Here is a 17,555-nt window from a genome sequence, read left to right on the forward strand (position 1 = left end):
AAAGCGCCCTTTACTTCAGTCGGTCGACCCAGACACAGACACTGAATCTAGTGTCGACGGTGCTGAAACAAACGTATTTTCAAGTAGGGCCACACGTTATATGATCACGGCAATTAAGGAGGCTTTGCATATCTCTGATACTACAAGTACCACAAAAAGGGGTATTATGTGGGGGGGTGAAAAAACTACCTGTAGTTTTTCCTGAATCAGAGGAATTAAATGATGTATGTGATGAAGCGTGGGTTAACCCAGATAGAAAAATGCTAATTTCAAAAAAAGTTATTAGCATTATACCCTTTCCCGCCAAAGGTTAGGGCGCGCTGGGAAACACCCCCTAGGGTGGATAAGGCGCTCACACGCTTATCAAAACAAGTGGCGTTACCGTCTCCTGATACGGCCGCCCTCAAGGATCCAGCAGATAGGAGGCTGGAAACTACCTTAAAAAGTATATACACACATACTGGTGTTATACTGCGACCAGCCATCGCCTCAGCCTGGATGTGCAGTGCTGGGGTCGTCTGGTTGGATTCCCTGACTGAAAATATTGATACCCTGGATAGGGACAGTATTTTATTGACTATAGAGCAATTAAAGGATGCTTTCCTTTATATGCGAGATGCGCAGAGAGATATTTGCACTCTGGCATCGAGAGTAAATGCGATGTCCATATCTGCCAGAAGGAGTTTATGGACGCGACAGTGGTCAGGTGATGCGGATTCCAAACGACATATGGAAGTATTGCCGTATAAAGGGGAGGAATTATTTGGCGTCGGTCTATCGGATCTGGTGGCTACGGCAACTGCCGGAAAATCCACTTTTTTACCTCAGACCCCCTCCCAACAGAAAAAGACACCGTCTTTTCAGCCGCAGTCCTTTCGTTCCTATAAGAACAAGCGGACAAAAGGACAGTCATATCTGCCTCGGGGCAGAGGAAAGGGTAAGAGAGGGCAGCAAGCAGCCCCTGCCCAGGAACAGAAGCCCTCCCAGGGTTCTGCAAAGCCCTCAGCATGACGCTGGGGCCTTACAAGCGGACTCAGGAACGGTGGGGGGTCGACTCAAGAATTTCAGCGCACAGTGGGCTTGCTCACAGGTGGACCCCTGGATTCTGCAGGTAGTATCTCAGGGTTACAGGTTGGAATTCGAGAAGTCTCCCCCTCGCCGGTTCCTAAAGTTTGCTTTGCCAACGTCTCCCTCAGACAGGGCGACGGTATTGGAAGCCATTCACAAGCTGTTTGCTCAGCAGGTGATAGTCAAGGTACCCCTCCTACAACAGGGAAAGGGGTATTACTCCACGCTATTTGTGGTACCGAAGCCGGACGGCTCGGTAAGACCTATTCTAAATCTCAAATCTTTGAACCTGTACATACAAAAATTCAAGTTCAAGATGGAGTCACTTGGAGCAGTGATAGCGAATCTGGAAGAAGGGGACTTTATGGTGTCCCTGGACATAAAGGACGCTTACCTGCATGTCCCAATTTGCCCTTCACATCAAGGGTACCTCAGGTTCGTGGTGCAAAACTGTCATTATCAGTTTCAGACGCTGCCGTTTGGATTGTCCACGGCACCTCGGGTCTTTACCAAGGTAATGGCCGAAATGATGATCCTTCTACGAAGAAGAGGCGTATTAATTATCCCTTACTTGGACGATCTCCTGATAAGGGCAAGATCCAGAGAACAGCTGGAAGACGGAGTAGCACTAACCCAACTAGTGCTGCAACAACACGGGTGGATTCTGAATTTTCCAAAATCTCAGTTGACCCCGACGACACGTCTGCTGTTCCTGGGAATGATTCTGGACACGGTTCAGAAAAAGGTGTTTCTTCCGGAGGAGAAAGCCAGGGAGTTATCCGAACTTGTCAGGAACCTCCTAAAACCAGGGACAGTGTCTGTGCATCAATGCACAAGAGTCCTGGGAAAGATGGTGGCTTCTTACGAAGCGATTCCATTCGACAGATTCCACGCACAAACTTTTCAGTGGGATCTGCTGGACAAATGGTCCGGATCGCATCTGCAGATGCATCAGCGGATAACCTTATCGCCACGGACAAGGGTGTCTCTTCTGTGGTGGTTGCAGAGTGCTCATCTGTTAGAGGGCCGCAGATTCGGCATACAGGACTGGGTCCTGGTGACCACGGATGCCAGTCTGAGAGGCTGGGGAGCGGTCACACAAGGAAGAAACTTCCAGGGAGTATGGTCAAGCCTGGAGATGTCTCTTCACATAAATATACTGGAGCTAAGAGCGATTTACAATGCTCTAAGTCTGGCAAAACCCCTGCTTCAGGGTCAGCCGGTGTTGATCCAGTCGGACAACATCACGGCAGTCGCCCACGTAAACAGACAGGGCGGCACAAGAAGCAGGACAGCAATGGCAGAAGCTGCAAGGATTCTTCGCTGGGCGGAAGATCATGTGATAGCACTGTCAGCAGTATTCATTCCGGGAGTGGACAACTGGGAAGCAGACTTCCTCAGCAGACACGATTTACACCCGGGAGAGTGGGGACTTCATCCAGAAGTCTTCCACATGATTGTGAACCGTTGGGAAAAACCAATGGTGTATATGATGGCGTCCCGCCTCAACAAAAAACTGGACAGGTATTGCGCCAGGTCAAGAGATCCTCAGGCAATAGCTGTGGACGCTCTGGTAACACCGTGGGTGTTCCAGTCAGTGTATGTGTTCCCTCCTCTGCCTCTCATACCAAAAGTACTGAGAATTATACGGCAAAAGGGAGTAAGAACGATACTAGTGGCTCCGGATTGGCCAAGAAGAACTTGGTACCCGGAACTTCAAGAGATGCTCACGGAGGATCCGTGGCCTCTACCTCTGAGACGGGACCTGCTTCAGCAGGGACCGTGTCTATTCCAAGACTTACCGCGGCTGCGTTTGACGGCATGGCGGTTGAACGCCGAATTCTAAAGGAAAAAGGCATTCCGGAAGAGGTCATTCCTACACTGGTAAAGGCCAGGAAGGAGGTGACTGCACAACATTATCACCGCATTTGGAGGAAATATGTTGCGTGGTGTGAGGCCAGGAAGGCCCCCACGGAGGAATTTCAACTGGGTCGATTCCTACATTTCCTGCAAACAGGATTGTCTATGGGCCTCAAATTGGGGTCCATTAAGGTTCAAATTTCGGCCCTGTCGATTTTCTTCCAAAAAGAATTGGCTTCAGTTCCTGAAGTCCAGACTTTTGTAAAAGGAGTACTACATATACAGCCCCCGGTTGTGCCACCAGTGGCACCGTGGGATCTTAATGTAGTTTTGGATTTTCTCAAATCCCATTGGTTTGAGCCGCTAAAATCGGTGGAGCTGAAGTATCTTACATGGAAAGTAACCATGCTACTGGCCCTGGCTTCAGCCAGGAGAGTATCAGAATTGGCGGCTTTATCATATAAGAGCCCATATCTGATTTTCCATACGGACAGGGCAGAACTGCGGACGCGTCCTCATTTTCTGCCTAAGGTGGTGTCAGCGTTTCACCTGAACCAGCCTATTGTGGTGCCTGCGGCTACTAACGAGTTGGAGGATTCCAAGTTGTTGGACGTGGTCCGGGCATTGAAAATATAGATTTCAAGAACGGCGGGAGTCAGAAAGTCTGACTCATTGCTTATATTGTATGCACCCAACAAGATGGGTGCTCCTGCTTCTAAGCAGACGATTGCTCGTTGGATTTGTAGCACAATTCAACTTGCACATTCTGTGGCAGGCTTGCCACAACCTAAATCTGTCAAGGCCCATTACACAAGGAAAGTGGGCTCATCCTGGGCGGCTGCCCGGGGAGTCTCGGCATTACAACTCTGCCGAGCTGCTACTTGGTCAGGGGCAAACACGTTTGCAAAATTCTACAAATTTGATACCCTGGCTGAGGAGGACCTTGAGTTCTCTCATTCGGTGCTGCAGAGTCATCCGCACTCTCCCGCCCGTTTGGGAGCTTTGGTATAATCCCCATGGTCCTGACGGAGTCCCCAGCATCCACTTAGGACGTTAGAGAAAATAAGAATTTACTTACCGATAATTCTATTTCTCGTAGTCCGTAGTGGATGCTGGGCGCCCATCCCAAGTGCGGATTGTCTGCAATACTTGTACATAGTTATTGTTACAAACAAATTCGGGTTGTTATTGTTGTGAGCCGTCTGTTCAGAGGCTCCTACGTTTGTCATACTGTTAACTGGGTTCAGATCACAAGTTATACGGTGTGATTGGTGTGGCTGGTATGAGTCTTACCCGGGATTCAATATCCTTCCTTATTGTGTACGCTCGTCCGGGCACAGTATCCTAACTGAGGCTTGGAGGAGGGTCATAGGGGGAGGAGCCAGTACACACCACCTGATCCTAAAGCTTTATTTTTGTGCCCTGTCTCCTGCGGAGCCGCTATCCCCATGGTCCTGACGGAGTCCCCAGCATCCACTACGGACTACGAGAAATAGAATTATCGGTAAGTAAATTCTTATTTTTTGCTCATATTCATAGCTCATTTTATCGCATACTATTAATTGTACTGACCAGCACTGCAATTAAATTACTCGGTAAATGGATGTATCCACACCAATTTGTCCGCATTTCTATGTTTACACAACAATCAGATCTCGTTAGAGCTAGCAATTGATTGGGACACACCTGTACTGTATATATCCTAATATGGTTTGGTATCCTTGAACGTATCAGCTTCACAGTTGCTGCTAGACACACACAGACTGTGCGCAAAGCAAACCAATCTCCAGCATTTATTCCACTGAACTGCTAAGGCCTAATTCATGTTCGTACCCAATGGGCGATTATCTACGATGGGGCAGACACTGCATGGGCTGTGATCGCAGTGTGCTTGTGCGAAGGGACCACTGTGATTTGCCTGCAGGGAGAATTTCATGGAGAAGTGATTGACAGGAAGTGACTGTTTGGTGTTAACGGTGTGATAGCGGCAGTAGGGGGAGCGCACATCTGAATCCGGCCCACAGTGCGATATAACTACCGATATGCACTATATAGTCCATATCGGTAGACATCATAGTGCATATTGCACCATGGGGGTAATTCAGACTGGATCGCTGCAGAGGCAACGATCGCAGTCTACGTTCCTTTTGGAGTGCGGGCGCGCAGAAGGCGCACTGCGCGTGTGAGCCTCGGGAGCCCAGTGAGATGCTGACAGCATCTCTGGGCTGCGATCTCGCTTCTGCCTGATTGACAGGCAGAGGCGGGAGGGGACGTGCTAACAACGTTAGAACGCCATTGGCGGCGCGCCGTCCAGACAATGCAGGCATGTGCGACCCGGGACATGGCGGGCAGCCCCCAGCCAGCGCGCAGGCAGGGAGCTACTCGCCGGGTGCAAAAGCATCGCTGCCATGCGATGCTTTTGCAACTTTGGGGGGGGGGCGTCCCCCCGCATGTCTGAGTAAATGATCGTAGATGTGCTAATTTTATACACCTTGCGATGCCGAGTATAGCCAAAATCGCACCGTGTGTATAGTCAATATCGGTTGTTCTGGGCTCCAGGGAGTTCAAGGGAAATCGCATAGTGCAAATTGGCCACATAGGCAGAATCGCAACGTGTGTAGGCCCCTTTATACTCACTCGGTAGAATATGTCCCTCTTACCCCTGAATGGGCAGTCTTTGGTATACCCAATCTCACTTTTAGCTTGACTATACATGGACGATCCTCTTATCGGCCACGACACTGACCTTCGGTCTGGTCTATGAATGTTTATTTCACCTTTTGTCTTTCTTTTTGTGGAGGAAGGGGGTGTCTGTTATTATATCCGGTATGACATTTGTTTATTGCCAGATTTATGCTAGCACTTACATTGCATTGTCACGCTTGTTTGTTGTTATTTTGTTTGATTTATTGATACTCCAATTAAAATATAAAAAAAAAAAAGAAAGAAGAGAACTGTGTTTAATTAGGGTGGGGAATTGAGTTCTTTGATGTGCTGCCAGCCCTCACTGCTTAATATGGTAAGGAATTTCCTAACATTTTCCTGCGCACCTCTGTGTGAGGCAAAACTGTGTGAAGATACATCACCACAGAGTGCCTTAAGGACGGTTCCAGACTGTTTCTTCAGCACATTACATGGATTTGAATTGGCAGCATGATGTCTGGGCATGAAATTTCTGATAACAGCAGTCAGTCACATGCAGTGAGATTTACGACCTGCTGTCTGCATTTGTGAATATGCAGCTGTACGCATTGTGAGTGATTTATTTTGGGTATGTGTGACCCAATATAACCATTAATCCAAATTACAATTTTAATGGAAACTGCCATTGGAGTATGCTTATCCAAAACTAATTGGGCCCGATGGTATCTGGTTATTCTGCTCCTAGAACATGTCGCAATTACCAAAATCACACAATTTCCCTCATACCCTTTTACAGCAGAAAAAGCTGCATATTTCCAAGAATCCATTTACCTCCTTAAGGACTAAAAGGCCACTTATTGTTAGTACTAACTGGGTGATACGGAGAGGTTTTCCCCACGGCTTAAGGCTTCTGCCAAATGACTTCATTCTGAATAATTTTTTTAACAAACTGACTTTTTTTCCTTTTGTTAGTAGCTCTCTCATATAAAACCACATGTATTTTAGGTTTAGTTTTATTTAATTTAGGGGCGATCTTATTGTTTACTTTCAGTATTAAAATACGTTACTTTGTTTTTTTAGATTTACCAGTCATGGCTAGACAAATCTACACCGTACACAGCAGTGCGATGGTTGGTGACTCTTGGCTTAGGAGTACTCTACATGATAAGGGTTTATATACTACAGGTATGTAGATGTGGTGGGGTTTTTTCTGTTTTCAATTTTATGTTTAAAGTAAATGCTTCTACGTATTCACAAATAGTTGGAATAAATATCCTCTTTTTTTTCCAAAACATAAGAATATCGCTAATCAGCAGTATCCTGACAATCTGAAAGCATGTGGCCGCTGGTCACAGAACTTCAATGTGACTTGGGCTGTGTCAGGGGTGTGTTAATAGGCGGAAGCTGTATAAAAATGTATTTTGTTCTATGTTTTTGTTTTTGGGTTTTTTTCTCTGTAATATATGCAAGTTTTTACATTTTATGAATTGGTTACATAAATAAGTAAAAAATAGCAAACCATAAAGTGGCACTAGAGGAGAGAATTGTATGTTGGAGGAAGGGAATTCCAAAAAATAGGTGCAGGCCAAGAAATCTATAATTGCAGCAGCTAATGAGTGGGGATGAGAGATATATATCTTTTGGCAAATAGTGGGATCAAGTTGGGAGATGTTTTGAGACAAGGGGAGACATGTATGTGGGAGCAGTTTTGTTAATGGCCTTGTATGTTGGTAGAAATATTTTCTACTGGATTAAGTACCATACATGTAATTAACTGGATATGTATACAGATTGGGGTATGGGGAACAATGGACAGTTCTGAGTTGAAGATGACGTCTGTACAGCAAGCTTGAGGGGTAGGGTTTACTGTCACATTGTAATGGACCAGCACAGATGGGGAGGAATCCAAATAGAAGTGGTGAAAACAAATTCTGGTTGGCTGTATCCAAATCAGTTTGGCTGTTCTAAGTGTATGATGGCGTAACTCAACATATAGGATACTACATAGTTTATACTATGGGTGGTAGATTGTTAGGAACTAGGTTACTAGGAAGAACAGCTACAGTAGCCTTATGTTTCACCCCTAATTTACCTGTTGGAAAATTTAGATGAGACAGGATGACATAATCGGCATTTTGGTTAACCCTCTAAATGTGAGCAACCGATCAGGTAATCAGGAAACATTTCAAAGTAATGTGGCCTTCAAATGGTTTGTTTTCATATTTTCTGAGTTTTCATTGTATTTGTTTTTTTGTGTTTTATCTACAGGGTTGGTACATAGTAACATATGCCTTGGGTATCTACCACCTAAATCTCTTCATAGCATTCTTATCTCCTAAAGTAGACCCGTCCTTAATGGAAGATTCAGGTACAGTTCAGTCTTTTATGTTTTTAAATACTTTATTATTTCAGAGATAAAAACAATATACAACATACAGTAGGTGCGTGCCACAGTCAATTGCGGCAAAGTCCCCATTTTGCCGATGACTGGTTCTGGTCATCTGCAGAAAACATGTTGAAAGTCTGCTATTTTCCGATTCCGATCCAAAAGAGATCAGAAACAGCGTGTCAGGGAAATTTTAACATGTAGGATCGGCATAGGCGGAACGGGGGAATCGCCGGTTAGATGTATGACCTGCACTACTTTTAGTGTAAATTGGTTTTCAGTAAATGGGTAAACAAGACAGACATTTTATTTAGATATGATAATCACAGTCTAGATACAAATTAGGAATTAGGAGACAACATAATATAAAAATAGCATGCCTACACTACTTTTACATTCACTCTCCGCACTAATCCTCCGACAATATAATGTCCGGTGGCTGCATCCTTTATTATTGGAGTCTACAGCACATATTGCATTTTGTCATGGCCAAGCATGCAATCTATAAATACAGTAACAATAGGTATCCTCAAAGAGAAGAAGACAATTGAACTGCATACACATTCATTATTCTATTCCATCAATTTGGTAATGCAGATAATCCACCACTGACCTGCAAACAAAGCCCTATGTTCCTATAATGGTTTCTTTAGATCTTCACCATCAGTATATTCAAACACATTATCGTTGCTTGTCTCATTGATATATGGCTCACCTCCAGTCAAAGTCCTATGTTCACCAAAAGGTATCTTTATTCCCACTCCACCGCAAACGGAATGTATGGATATGATCCCCCTCACGGTATCGTATGGACCGGCTAAGAAATATATATACCTCAACGTGTTTCGGAACTGGTGTTCCTTCCTCAGCGTATCAGCTGCTGTTTGGGCGCAAGTTACCATTATCCATATTGTCTAATGCAATCTAGAAATGCCCATATCCCTAGATGAAATACACAGCACCAGAGCTTTCCCTCTATAACATAACGCACAAAACCTGTATGGAAAGTCTGTCATGTAAGGATGAAAATTGCTTAAATGGTGGGTTCAGATATTAAAAATTGTAAAAAGACTGTTTGTAACCCACTTTCAACAGGTCCATAGATTGCACTATTAGATGGATTTAACTGCATTAGACAAAGCAGGAACTAGGTAAATGCTCCCAGCTGTTGTATAGACCATTTGCACATTTCCTGTACAGGATAGCAGGTGTTTAGCCACAAGGTAATAGGAAATAGGATTTTTCTCTTCAACCTGGTACTGTCCATGTGGCAGCCCGCTGACTGCTACAGACACTTGCTGAATGGTGGTGCCTGTATTCAGTATTGCTTTTCCGTGGCTTGCTTTAGCGTGGAACACAACGTCATATGGAACCAGAATATAAAATAATGTATGTCCGCTCTTATTATAAGCTGTAGTTATTAACCAGCATTGGGTATGAAATGCCAGCATTCAGAATGCCAGTGGTCAGAATACGGACCGCGGTATCCTGGTGTTGGGAATCCTGATAGGGGAAAGTTAAGTACACTTACCTTTCCCCAATGCATCCCTAATCAGGGTATGGAAACAATCATGATTGAAAAAAAAAATCTGATTTAAATTTAATTTCTCTAACGTCCTAAGTGGATGCTGGGGACTCCGTAAGGACCATGGGGATTAGCGGCTCCGCAGGAGACTGGGCACAACTATAAAGAAAGCTTTTAGACTACTGGTGTGCACTGGCTCCTCCCACTAAGACACTCCTCCAGACCTCAGTTAGATTCTTGTGCCCGGCTGAGCTGGATGCACACTAGGGGCTCTCCTGAGCTCCTAGAAAGAAAGTATATTTAGGTTTTTTATTTTACAGTGAGATCTGCTGGCAACAGACTCACTGCAGCGAGGGACTAAGGGGAGAAGAAGCGAACCTACCTAACAGGTGGTAGTTTGGGCTTCTTAGGCTACTGGACACCATTAGCTCCAGAGGGATCGACCGCAGGACCCGACCTTGGTGTTCGTTCCCGGAGCCGCGCCGCCGTCCCCCTTACAGAGCCAGAAGCACGAAGCAGGTCCGGAAAATCGGCGGCAGAAGACTTCGGTCTTCACCAAGGTAGCGCACAGCACTGCAGCTGTGCGCCATTGCTCCTCATGTACACCTCACACTTCGGTCACTGATGGGTGCAGGGCGCTGGGGGGGCGCCCTGAGGGCAATAAATAACACCTTGGCTGGCAAAATATACATCATATATAGTCCTAGAGGCTATATAGATGTAAAATTACCCCTGCCAGTATTACAGAAAAAGCGGGAGAAAGTCCGCCGAAAAGGGGGCGGGGCTTCTCCCTCAGCACACTGGCGCCATTTTCCCCTCACAGTTCCGCTGGAAGGAAGCTCCCTGGCTCTCCCCTGCAGTCTGAATACTACTGAAGGGTAAAAAAGAGAGGGGGGGCACTAAATTTAGGCGCAGTATAGATATTATAAGCAGCTATAGGGAAAACACTCATTGATAGTGGGATCCCAGTGTTATATAGCGCTCTGGTGTGTGCTGGCATACTCTCTCTCTGTCTCTCCAAAGGGCTTTGTGGGGTCCTGTCCTCTGTCAGAGCATTCCCTGTGTGTTTGCGGTGTGTCGGTACGGCTGTGTCGACATGTTTGATGAGGAGGTTTATGTGGAGGCGGAGCAGATGCCTGTAAATGTGATGTCACCCCCTGCGGGGTCGACACCAGAGTGGATGGTGCTGTGGAAGGAAGTACGTGATAGTGTCGACTCCTTACATACAAGGTTCGACGACATACCAAATGTGGGACAGCCGGCTTCTCAGCCTGTGCCTGCCCAAGCGTCTCAAAAACCATCAGGGGCTCTGAAACGCCCGCTACCTCAGTTGTTGGACACAGATGTCCACACGGATACTGACTCCAGTGTCGACGACGATGAGACTAATGTAACTTCCAGTAGGGCCACACGTTACATGGTTGAGGCAATGAAAAATGTGTTGCACATTTCTGATGTTACCCCCGGTACCACAAAAAAGGGTATAATGTTTGGAGAGAAAAAACTACCAGTAGCTTTTCCTCCATCTGAAGAATTAAATGAAGTGTGTGAAGAAGCGTGGGCTTCCCCTGATAAAAAGCTGGTAATTTCTAAGAGGTTACTAATGGCGTACCCTTTCCCGCCAGAGGATAGGTCACGCTGGGAAATATCCCCTAGGGTGGATAAAGCGCTCACACGCTTGTCAAAAAAGGTGGCACTACCGTCTCCGGATACGGCCGCCCTGAAGGAATCTGCTGATAGAAAACAGGAGGCTATCCTGAAATCTATATATACACACACAGGTGTTATACTGAGACCGGCTATAGCTTCAGCCTGGATGTACAGTGCTGCTGCTGCGTGGTCAGATTCCCTGTCAGAAAATATAGATACCCTAGACAGGGACACTATTTTGCTAAACGTAGAGCATATTAAAGACGCACTTTTATACATGAGGGATGCACAGAGGGATATTTGCCGGCTGGCATCCAAAATTAGTGCAGTGTCCATTTCTGCCAGGAGAGGGTTATGGACTCGGCAGTGGACAGGTGATGCAGATTCCAAACGACACATGGAAGTTCTGCCTTATAAGGGTGAGGAATTGTTCGGGGATGGTCTCTCGGACCTCGTTTCCACAGCAACAGCTGGGAAGTCTACATTTTTACCCCATGTTCCCTCACAACCAAAGAAAGCACCGTATTATCAGGTACAGTCCTTTCGGCCCAATAGGGGCAAGCGCGTTAAAGGCGCGTCCTTTCTGCCCAGAGGCAGAGGTAGAGGGAAAAAGCTGCAGCATACAGCCAGTTCCCAGGAGCAAAAGTCCTCCCCCGCTTCCTCTAAGTCCACAGCATGACGCTGGGGCTCCACAGGCGGAGCCAGGTTCGGTGGGGGCCCGTCTCAAACATTTCAGCAATCAGTGGGCTCGCTCACGGGTGGATCCCTGGATCCTTCAAGTAGTATCTCAGGGGTACAAGCTGGAATTCGAGACGTCTCCCCCCCGCCGTTTCCTCAAATCTGCCTTGCCAACCGCTCCCTCAGGCAGGGAGGCAGTGTTACAGGCAATTCAAAAGCTGTATTCACAACAAGTGATAGTAAAGGTGCCCCTACTTCAACAAGGAAGGGGTTACTATTCCACAATGTTTGTGGTACCGAAACCGGACGGTTCGGTGAGACCCATTTTAAATTTGAAATCCTTGAACACATATATAAAAAAATTCAAGTTCAAGATGGAATCGCTCAGGGCGGTTATTGCAAGCCTGGACGAGGGAGATTACATGGTATCGCTGGACATCAAGGATGCTTACCTACATGTCCCCATTTACCATCCTCACCAGGAGTACCTCAGGTTTGTGGTACAAGATTGTCATTACCAATTCCAGACGTTGCCGTTCGGTCTCTCCACGGCTCCGAGGGTCTTTACCAAGGTAATGGCGGAAATGATGATACTCCTTCGAAGGAAGGGAGTTTTAATTATCCCGTACTTGGACGATCTCCTGATAAAGGCGAGGTCCAGAGAGCAGTTGTTGGTAGGGGTAGCACTATCTCAGGAAGTGCTACAACAGCACGGCTGGATTCTAAACATTCCAAAGTCACAGCTGGTCCCTACGACACGCCTGCAGTTCCTAGGGATGGTTCTGGACACAGAACAGAGAAAAGTGTTTCTCCCGGAGGAAAAGGCCAAGGAGCTGTCATCTCTAGTCAGAGGCCTCCTAAAACCAAAACAGGTGTCGGTGCATCATTGCACGCGGATCCTGGGAAAAATGGTAGCTTCCTACGAAGCGATTCCATTCGGCAGGTTTCATGCAAGAACTTTTCAGTGGGACCTGTTGGACAAGTGGTCCGGATCGCATCTTCAGATGCATCGTCTGATAACCCTGTCTCCAAGGACAAGGGTGTCTCTGCTGTGGTGGCTGCAGAGTGCTCATCTTCAGGAGGGCCGCAGATTCGGCATACAGGACTGGGTCCTGGTGACCACGGATGCCAGCCTTTGAGGCTGGGGAGCAGTCACACAGGGAAGAAACTTCCAAGGACTATGGTCAAGTCAGGAGACTTCCCTGCACATAAATATTCTGGAACTGAGGGCCATTTACAATGCCCTAAGTCAGGCAAAACCCCTGCTTCAAAACCAGCCGGTACTGATCCAGTCAGACAACATCACGGCGGTCGCCCATGTAAATCGACAGGGCGGCACGAGAAGCAGGACGGCGATGGCAGAAGCCACAAGGATTCTCCGATGGGCGGAAAATCACGTGTTAGCACTGTCAGCAGTGTTCATTCCGGGAGTGGACAACTGGGAAGCAGACTTCCTCAGCAGGCACGACCTCCACCCGGGAGAGTGGGGACTTCATCCAGAAGTCTTTCAAATGATTGTAAACCAGTGGGAAACACCACAGGTGGACATGATGGCGTCCCGCCTAAACAAAAAGCTAGAAAAATATTGCACCAGGTCGAGAGACCCGCAGGCGATAGCTGTGGACGCTCTGGTAACACTGTGGGTGTACCGATCGGTTTATGTGTTCCCTCCTCTTCCTCTCATACCAAAGGTACTGAGGATAATAAGGTGAAGAGGAGTAAGAACTATACTCATTGTTCCAGATTGGCCAAGAAGAGCTTGGTACCCGGAACTTCAAGAAATGATGTCAGAGGACCCATGGCCTCTTCCGCTCAGACAGGACCTGCTGCAGCAGGGGCCCTGTCTGTTCCAAGACTTACCGCGGCTGCGTTTGACGGCATGGCGGTTGAACACCGGATCCTGAAGGAAAAGGGCATTCCGGAGGAAGTCATTCCTACGCTGATAAAAGCTAGGAAAGAAGTAACCGCAAACCATTATCACCGCATATGGCGAAAATATGTTGCGTGGTGTGAGGCCAGGAAGGCTCCAACGGAAGAATTTCAGCTGGGCCGATTCCTGCACTTCCTACAGTCAGGGCTGACTATGGGCCTTAAATTGGGTTCCATTAAGGTCCAGATTTCGACTCTATCGATTTTCTTCCAGAGAGAATTGGCTTCACTACCTGAAGTTTAGACTTTTGTTAAGGGAGTGCTGCATATTCAGCCCCCTTTTGTGCCTCCAGTGGCACCTTGGGATCTCAACGTGGTGTTGGATTTCCTAAAGTCACATTGGTTTGAGCCACTGAAAACCGTGGATTTGAAATATCTCACGTGGAAAGTGGTCATGTTGTTGGCCTTGGCTTCGGCCAGGCGTGTTTCAGAATTGGCGGCTTTGTCATGTAAAAGCCCTTATCTGATTTTCAATATGGATAGGGCAGAATTGAGGACTCGTCCCCAGTTTCTCCCCAAAGTGGTATCAGCTTTTCATCTGAACCAACCTATCGTGGTGCCTGCGGCTACAAATGACTTGGAGGCTTCCAAGTTGTTGGATGTAGTCAGGGCCCTGAAAATCTATGTTTCCAGGACAGCTGGAGTAAGGAAGGCTGACTCGCTCTTTATCCTGTATGCGCCCAACAAGTTGGGTGCACCTGCTTCTAAGCAGACTATTGCTCGCTGGATCTGTAGTACGATTCAGCTTGCACATTCTGCGGCTGGACTGCCGCATCCTAAATCAGTGAAAGCCCATTCCACGAGGAAAGTGGGCTCTTCTTGGGCGGCTGCCCGAGGGGTCTCGGCTCTTCAACTTTGCCGAGCTGCAACTTGGTCAGGGGCAAACACGTTTGCAAAATTCTACAAATTTGATACCCTGGCTGAGGAGGACCTTGAGTTCTCTCATTCGGTGCTGCAGAGTCATCCGCACTCTCCCGCCCGTTTGGGAGCTTTGGTATAATCCCCATGGTCCTTACGGAGTCCCCAGCATCCACTTAGGACGTTAGAGAAAATAAGAATTTACTCACCGGTAATTCTATTTCTCATAGTCCGTAGTGGATGCTGGGCGCCCGTCCCAAGTGCGGATTGTCTGCAATACTTGTATATAGTTATTGCTTAACTAAAGGGTTATTGTTGAGCTATCTGTTGAGAGGCTCAGTTGTTATCATGCTGTTAACTGGGTATTGTATCACGAGTTATACGGTGTGATTGGTGTGGCTGGTATGAGTCTTACCCGGGATTCAAAATCCTTCCTAATTGTGTCAGCTCTTCCGGGCACAGTATCCTAACTGAAGTCTGGAGGAGGGTCATAGAGGGAGGAGCCAGTGCACACCAATAGTCTAAAAGCTTTCTTTATAGTTGTACCCAGTCTCCTGCGGAGCCGCTAATCCCCATGGTCCTTACGGAGTCCCCAGCATCCACTACGGACTATGAGAAATAGAATTACCGGTGAGTAAATTCTTATTTAAATCTGATTTTTATTTATTTAAATCAGATATTTTTTTTTTCATTTAAATTGGCTTTTTCTAAAAATAATTAAGTAAACAAATAAACGAAGTAAAAACAATAATACAAAGTTATTTTAAAATACCGTAACTTTAATATATTTAATTTAAATGACTTGAGAGCATCATCATGAAAGAAACAGCAGTGGTGTTAAAGTTACAGTAGTTGGCAATTGCCTTGCCTGATTTGTAAATGTGAATACACTTTAGGTTTTTTGAACACCTTAAAAAGAAACACAAGTTTTGCAGCTTTGTCAGTACCCAAGCGGTTTCTCAGTTTTGACCAAATGTTGAAAATATTCTTTCTACTGACGCAGATGATGCTGCAGCTGTCAGCAATCGCTCTACTGCTACCATGATATTTTCATTCCCAGCTACAGTTTCTGAACCAATGTGCATTTCCCACCAATCTATCGGTGCCACTGTTGACACAACATCATGGTCAAACAAGAGGTCATTAAACGGGGTTCCTTTTGCTTGGAACTTGGCTAGTGTTGGTAGAAGGGTATATGAATGTGGATATTTTTCTTTGCCAAACTTAAGAGCTTCTAACTTTTTTTCTGCAGTTATACAACTACCACATTAATGTGGGTCCTTCAATTAACCACTTGCCTGGCATGGTTGCATCAGATGCGACCATGCCTGCAAGTGTTTTATCTGACCTGGTCACACAGGATGCGACCAGTCAGATAAACAGTGTTAGCAGCGGCAGGAAAGGGAAATTTTACTCCGCTGCTGCTGTCAGATGGACCGGAAGGTCCCTCTGCATTCTAGCACCCAGCCCCCAGTGTTGCCGTGATGCCGATTATTGCTGATCAGTCAGCGCGGCAGGATCCCCCAGCGGCTGCAGACTATAGCAGCCGCTGGTAAGTGTAAATCATCGCCCCCAAGCCCCCCGTGTACCTGGCAGCTGTCCGGGCTCTAAAAACTAAAGTCTCGATGTTCCGATGGTCACAATGTTCCCAAGTTTGAAAAAAAATAAACTTTTAACGAAAATCATTTTGGATAGGGTTAAATTCATGTTCTTCACCTAATTCACTCATTAAAAAACCACGTCAATTTCTGAGCGGTTTTTAGGGGACAAAATTGTCAGTTAAGTGGTTAAGCGAGAAAATGTGCAGGTCCCAATGCTTGATTATAGCGGTCCAAAAATGTCTTCATGATTGGTTTGTCCAGATTTAGGCCCAGATTTATCAAACCTTGGAGAGTGATAAAGTGCACTGTGATAAAGTATCAGCCAATCGGCTCCTAACTGCCATGTTACAGGCTGTGTGTGAAAAATGACAGTTATGAGCTGATTGGTTGGTACTTTATCACCGTGCTATTTTTCACTCTAAAAGGCCTGATAAATCTGGACCTTAATTCCATCAGACTATCCTCTAATTCACAGGTTCTCAAACTCGGTCCTCAGGACCCCACACAGTGCATGTTTTGCAGGTCTCCTCACAGAATCACAAGTGAAATAATTTGCTCCACCTGCGGACCTTTTAAAATGTGTCAGCGAGTAATTAATACACCTGTGCACCTGCTGGGCTACCTGCAAAACATGCACTGTGTGGGGTCCTGAGGACCGAGTTTGAGAACCACTGCTCTAATTCTTTCCACACACGTACAGCTTTGGAAAAAAAAAAAAACCTTTGATCTAAATCTATAATTTTTTATTTATTTTTTAAATTACGATTTCAATCGGCACACACTGCCCCTTACCCTCCCTACCCGCAGCCTAAGCATAACCTCCTGCGTATTATGGAGTTTCTGAAAAATACTGATGCTCTATCTGACTTACTGTTATATTTATTGTCTATTAGATTGTTTCTGTTTTATTTGTCTTCGGTATTTCAATTTACCTCCAAGGGATAAAATGTAGTTATGCAAGGTATAACCAGTCCAGTCACTCGTCACGGAAATTGCTCATCCAGAAATAAGTAAAGCTGGGTACACACTGAGTGATATGTCATCAGATCAGGTGTTTTGGACCAACATATCGCCTACATCGTGTGTATGCTCAATATGCGCGCTCCTGCGGCCGCATGCGATGTCCATTTCGATGTGCTGCACATCAAACCTAGCTATCGCTAGCGATTTGCTGTCTATCATGCAGTGTGTATTGCCAAGCAGATGTCCTGCCGATATTCCCATTATTTAAATTCACCAGTGATCATTCTAGTGTATACAGAAGCAACATTATATCTCATACAATATATTGTTCGGTTATTTGGTTAGATTGCTGGGACAGTGGTAACGATTGCTGGTCGTTCCATTGTGTACCCAG

The 17,555-nt window shown here is 46.1% G+C and overlaps 1 protein-coding gene across 2 annotated transcripts in view; it reads left to right on the forward strand.

Annotated features, from left to right (window-relative positions):
• Positions 1-17,555, forward strand: part of RER1 (retention in endoplasmic reticulum sorting receptor 1) — a 154,814-nt gene that overhangs the window by 114,534 nt on the left and 22,725 nt on the right. For both annotated transcript variants that reach the window (XM_063943082.1, XM_063943083.1), the window contains exons 3-4: positions 6,652-6,756; positions 7,840-7,939. In XM_063943082.1, coding sequence (XP_063799152.1) covers positions 6,652-6,756; positions 7,840-7,939 — 205 coding nt within the window. The remainder of the gene's footprint in view (positions 1-6,651; positions 6,757-7,839; positions 7,940-17,555) is intronic.

The sequence above is a fragment of the Pseudophryne corroboree genome, chromosome 10 (assembly GCF_028390025.1).
Source record: "Pseudophryne corroboree isolate aPseCor3 chromosome 10, aPseCor3.hap2, whole genome shotgun sequence".
NCBI classification, from domain to species: Eukaryota; Metazoa; Chordata; class Amphibia; order Anura; family Myobatrachidae; genus Pseudophryne; species Pseudophryne corroboree.